The 6,000-nt window shown below is 39.9% G+C and overlaps 1 protein-coding gene across 1 annotated transcript in view; it reads left to right on the top strand.

The window, feature by feature from the left end:
- Positions 1 to 6,000, top strand: part of ptgfrnb (prostaglandin F2 receptor inhibitor b) — a 115,161-nt gene that overhangs the window by 65,528 nt on the left and 43,633 nt on the right. The window contains exons 6-10 of the mRNA XM_084346674.1: positions 1,236 to 1,382; positions 1,500 to 1,660; positions 2,813 to 2,933; positions 3,503 to 3,722; positions 4,968 to 5,155. Of these exons, the coding sequence (XP_084202800.1) occupies positions 1,236 to 1,382; positions 1,500 to 1,660; positions 2,813 to 2,933; positions 3,503 to 3,722; positions 4,968 to 5,155 (837 nt within the window). The remainder of the gene's footprint in view (positions 1 to 1,235; positions 1,383 to 1,499; positions 1,661 to 2,812; positions 2,934 to 3,502; positions 3,723 to 4,967; positions 5,156 to 6,000) is intronic.

The raw sequence follows: 6,000 nt of genomic DNA, 5'->3' as shown, positions 1-6,000 counted from the left end.
ATCTTAAATGTTTATATGATATATTTTAAATGTTTATTTTATATATCTTAAAAAATGTTTTTTTAAATATCTAATTGTCTTTTCTCAAGTCAGGTACATCTGCACACGTGGTCAGAATGAGGATCAGCAGGTGGGATTGTAAGGCTGTGGTGCCTTGCCTTTAAAATTGTAGCCTGCACTCTTCCTGAGTTCTAATGTAAAAACTCTCTCAGACATGGTATCTGTACTTGCCCCAACAGTCTGTTAAGCTGATGAGTTTTGGGCTTTCAAGCATAGGTTACATAAGTTGTCCATGAAGGTGATACTCATACATGACAGGACCCACACAGATAGTGCTCATGTGTGAAAAAAATTACAGGAAGGCCTCAGTCATGGATTATAAAACTGACTTTGCAGTTTAGGATAAAGAAGACTGGACTAGATGTGCATTTAACATCTCTCAGCATATTTAACCTCATGCTGATATATCATTTAAATTAAGGTAAAAGCATTTCATTTCCACTTGAGCTGCATTGAATGTTGTACAGAAATGTTGGTGGTCATGTCTTTAACAGAAAATTGCTTTTGGGGGGCTTAACCAGACATTAGACCCTGGTTTGTTCCAGCACATTTATGTATTGATGTGCATGTCTGAGGCTGTGAGACCTACCATACCTTAGATGTATTGGCTGCATGGTATTGTCGAGGGAGCTGATGAGCCACACAGGTGTTCCACTTTGTAGTACAGTGCAGTACTTTGCTTCTCAGCTGCAGTTGTTTGCCTTCACAAAGGTTTTGGGTTGGGCTTTTGTTACATTTGTTTGGTCTTGTATGTTGTGGGGTGTGTTTGCTGCTGCAGACAAAGTGTCTCAGGTTGCACCGTGTTTGTTCCACCTCACTTCCACCCCCCCTTGTCGGAATTAGGATTTTGTTGCTTCAGGAGCTGACAAAGATACAGCCAAGAGCTGAACATAATGTCGAGCTTCAACATGTAGCTGTCCTGTACCTGTAGATATATTTGTGGTGGCTCGCTTCCTTGATGGAATTGACCCTTTATCTGTATAGTCTAAGTGTGTAAAAAAGGTGATTATTTCACATTTGGGCAAAAACATTACAAATGAATTCAGCCTAATTATCAGACATTTCACCAATACTTTCATTATCCTGTTAGTACTTGTTTTGTCAGTTTAACCCTCTGTTTGAAATTCATCAATCAATTGAGTTTAATTTTGTACTTCCTCCCTTTTTCTTCCCAGAACCTAACTTTACACTGACCCAGGAACCCATCCTGAACCCCCAGATGGCAGCTGAACCCACAGAACTGGCATGTCATGTGACCAATATTACTCATTTACCCCATGGAGGCAGACTGGGTGTCACCTGGGAGCACACCACACTTCCTGGTACTTTTACTTCAGCCTTTGTCCAAATCCATAATGTGATTTCCACAGACTAAAAATTACTACAAAAGCTCTAACAGACTCACTAATTTGTTTCTCAATCTGTCCAATTACCCGCAGGTATGGGGGATGATCCTCAGACCTCACATCCCATTGGCTCCCTGGACGGCAATGGCAACCTGTTGCCAGGATCGACGTATTCTGACAGGCTGAAGAGCGGCTTGTTGTCTCTGACCAGAGTCCAGCCCAACACATTCAAACTGCGATTCCTTCGCACACAGGTAGCAACAGAGAGAGAGCTGTGAACATAATAACCGATGGAAGAAGTGTTGGAGTACTCTATTAATGTACCTGTGATGATCACATTATAGTCAGAAGAAAGATGTTCTGGATAGGCTGCCACATTTAAGAAGAGGTTTTTTAGCAGTTACAGAGTCAAATGTTTTGGTTTTTTTGCTCAGGAGTCAGTGAAGGCAACAACTGAGCTAATGGGAGAGTAAGTGTTGAACATAACTTCAAATTAATGCTCATGTTGCCCTGTGTCTGCTGGATGTGTAAATGGGCAATTGTTTGCTAACACGTTTGCAGGACCAAAAGGATAACCTCATAATATGACACTGTTATGTTTTAAGCTTGTTCGTCTGCCTCTAGGTGGCCAGAGACCACTGTAATACAGTTGTGTTCAAAATAATAGCAGTCCAACATCACTTACCAGATCAATCACTGTTTTTGGTAGAAATTATATTTCTAGATGGCAAATGATTTTCTAGTAGGTGTAGTAGAGTAATAGAAAACCAACAGACCCAACAGTCATGACATGCATGCAGCTGATTCTGTGTAATTGAATCATTAATTGAAAGGGGCGTGTTCAAAATAATAGTAGTGTGGAGTTCAATTAGTGAGGTCAATAATTCTGTGAAAAAAACAGGTGTGAAACAGGTGGCCCTTATTTAAGGATGAAGGCAGCAAATGTTGTACATGCTGGTTATAGTGCATTTCTCTCTGAAAGTCTGAGTAAAATGGGTCGTTCCAGACATTGTTCAGAAGAACAGCGTACTTTTGGAGATTGGAGAGGGGAAAACATATGAAGAAGTGCAGAAAATGATGCTCAGCTAAAATGATCTCAAATGCTTTAAAATGGCAACCAAACCAGAAAGACATGGAAGAAAATGGAAAACTACCATTCGAATGGATCGAAAAAAGAGCCAAGACCCCATTGTTGAAAAAACATGTGCTGAAGAGGTTACAATTTGCCAGAGAACACATTGACTGGCCTAAAGAGTGAAAGATGAAAGAAGAGATGAAGGCAAGATTGTTGTTTTTGGGTCTAGAGGCCGCAGACAGTTTGTCAGACGACCCCCAAACACTGAATTCAAGCCACAGTCAGACCTGCCAACATGTAAACATTTTTCTTAATTTTACTCTGTCTGTAGGAGATCGACATGGGCCAGTATGTCTGCACTGTTTCTGCTTGGAGTGTTAACAGCCAGGGTGCCATGGTGAAGACCGCTGAGCACCAGAGCTCACCGCACACTGTACGATGGGTTACCAAACGTAAGGAAAATTCATTTAACTGCCCTTCTGATTTCTATTATTTGTTGAGTTTTACTATTGAATTATTGAGTCATTTGATAAATCCAAAGAAAGCAAATGTTCTGTTTGTATATATCTTTGCATCTTTGTCTGCATGTCCTGTCAAGAAAGCAAAAGGACTTAACCTTGGAACACTCAATTAGGACCTCTTAGAGATTTTTGATCAGCAAAATAATCTTAATGGATAGTGTTTTGTGATGGTGCCAGAACCAACTTTACCTTCAAATTCATTAGTTTAAATTCCTCTTGGATTCCTTAAGACATTACCTTAAAAGGTTATGTGACATAATCAGAAAAAATCATGCTAGTAACAGAACCATGAGTTCTGTTTTAAACCTAAAAAAGCAGTTTGCTTTTAAACTTGTGTGTGAGGGGGCGAGCAGAATAAGTTCATAGTGTCATTGCCTATCACTTCCTGCTGCCCACTGTGGGGGATTTCCCCCCTCAGATGCTCTGCTGGGCTGAATGATGTCCTTCTTCAAGTGAAATGATTAATCAGTTGATCACTGATGGACTGTCTGTATTTTCAGGTCCCTCTCTGAACATCGTGGCCAAACAAGTCCGTGCAGCCTCAGTGGGCGGGGCTACGTTTGAGGTGAGCTGTACCGTAGCAACTGAGAACCTTGGGGAGGTGGGCTACTCGGTGCTCATCCAATCACAGGACAGCCTGGAGAGCAATGTGAGAACCATCATGACTCTCAGTCCTGACAACGTCCTGCAGCACGGAGGAGCTACAGACCCCAACAGGAGGTACACACCTGGTTACACGGTTAACATTAATGCACATTATTTTCAACTTTTATCTCCTTGTTTATTCTTTAAGCCACAAACTCCATCAAGACCTTATAATGTTCCACATCTTTGAGATTTATTCAACTTTTCTGTTGTAATTATAAGAATTGACTTTCATTTTTCCAAGTATTTATTCTTCTTCAGTTGCTTCTTGATACAAACAAAGCCAGCTTTGCAGTGTAGCTCCAAGCTATTACTCAAGCCATGCAGTTTAGCTCCTGGCTTACACTATATTCTGCATCTTTCATCCCTTCCCCACTTTTACAACTCTTCAGTCTACTTCAGCTGTGTCTACATACAAATTCAAGCCAGCGATGCAGTTAAGCGTCCTGCTGTTACTCAAGCCATGGAGTTTAGCTCCGAGCTTATAGTATATTTTGCAGCCTTCATTCCCTTCACACTTTACCAGCCATTTCTTTTTTATTCAACTTTTACATGATTCTTCATTCTTACAGCCAGAAACTCCATTTTAAGCTTAGTATATTCTCCATCTGTGATACATTATGAGATTTATTCAACTTTTCAGCCACATTCATTGGAATTGACTCCCAAAGTTACAACCCATCATACTCTTTCTGCAGCTTCTCCATACACATTCAAGCCTGCAATGCAGTTTAACTCCCAGCCTATAGTGTATTTTGAATCCTTCAACCTCACTGCACTTTAATACTATACTTTAAAACTAAAACTCCTTCAGATGCTACTTCAGCTAAAATAAATTCAGCAGTGCAGTTTAGCATCAGCCTGTTCTGCATCTTCCGTACATTACTGGTAATAGTGAACTTTTAAAGCCAGCAATGCAGTTTAGTGTCAGTTTTTCCACATCCAGCATTCACACTGCAATTTCTTCTGAAATTGCCTTCTAGTTTTAAATCAGCTTTTACATGCAATATTTTGTCATTTTTATCTTTATTGTTGTTTTGATTGCTTGTTTGTATCTTTTATTATTTTAACTATGCATTTTATTGCAACTCTTGTGCATTAACCTCCCATGTTTTTTTGTCAATCACTTTAAAGCACTTGGAATTGCATTTTGATTTATTTGAAAGGTGCTGTATTAATAAAGATTGATTGATTGATTGATTGATTGATTGATTAATTGATAGTTTTGAAATGCATTTCTCTCTCTCTCTCTCTCTCTCTCTCTCTCTCTCTCTCTCTCTCTCTCTCTCTCTCTCTCTGTCACCCTCTACCTCTACTCAGAGACAGTCTGGTTCTGACAAAGTCTGGTCCAGCAGAGTTCCGGTTTCGCCTGGCAGGCGTCCAGTTGTCTGACAGAGGTTACTACTGGTGTGACATCACTGCGTGGACAAAACAGCAGCCAGGACAAACATGGACCAGAGCCACCAGTGCAGAGTCTAACAAAGTCAAGATCGACTTTCAGGAAAATGGTAGGTCAATGCGTTTGTGATGTGTTCATTGGTCCACACAACTTGCACTTGCAAACATTTCATTATTTTTTCAAAGCTGAAAACACTGATTGGCCAATCACATTTTTGTAAAGTCATGTGATGTTTCCAACACTTGGATGTGTGGGATATTTACCCAGAACCCACAGAATTGTTGTTCAAAGTCCCAGAGATCTCAGATTTTATTTTTGCATCAATGTAATAAACTACTTTAAGCATTTGTGTCACTGACTTGGCCAAACATCTTTCATTTCATCAAGAACTACACCTAATTGTTAATTCCTTCAGGGCCTTCTCTACATATACAGAATTATATGAGTCTGGACACACATTGACGTAAACTACAACTTGACTGGTGCGCAGAGCCATACAAAATAATTATTTTGCTAAAAGTCAAATGTAGAGCTTTGTGGAACATTTTTCTTTCTAGAGCAGTTAGAATCCATTCACTTTAGGAATTCAGATCCATTTTGGTCAGTTCTGATTGTGTGTCTTTTTTTTTGACTTTTTTTTCATACTTTACCCAGACTGGAGGATTCTGACCATGTTTCTGATTTCATGCTTTCAGCCCTTGTCTTCTCTATTGCAATTTTCCAAAGTGGTTCATGCGTACTGTAGTATTAAGTGGCATGCCATCTCATGGACAAACTGTTGTTCTCAGAGGTGAAGTTGAAACAAAAAAAATAGTATCATTAAAATGATTCAGGAGGCTCTGATAGTTGCGTGAAGAGGAACAGTGAGAGTTAATGTTCTCATGTGAAAATGCCAGCAGCTGTGTTGAACACAGGTTGATAGGGTGAAAAACTTCCTCTGCGCTCTGTCACTGT

This window comes from Pagrus pagrus (genome assembly GCF_965226575.1).
Source record: "Pagrus pagrus genome assembly, chromosome: 24".
Lineage (NCBI taxonomy): Eukaryota > Metazoa > Chordata > Actinopteri > Spariformes > Sparidae > Pagrus > Pagrus pagrus.
Note: the sequence above shows the minus strand (reverse complement) of the source record. Positions and strands in the feature narration are given on the sequence as shown.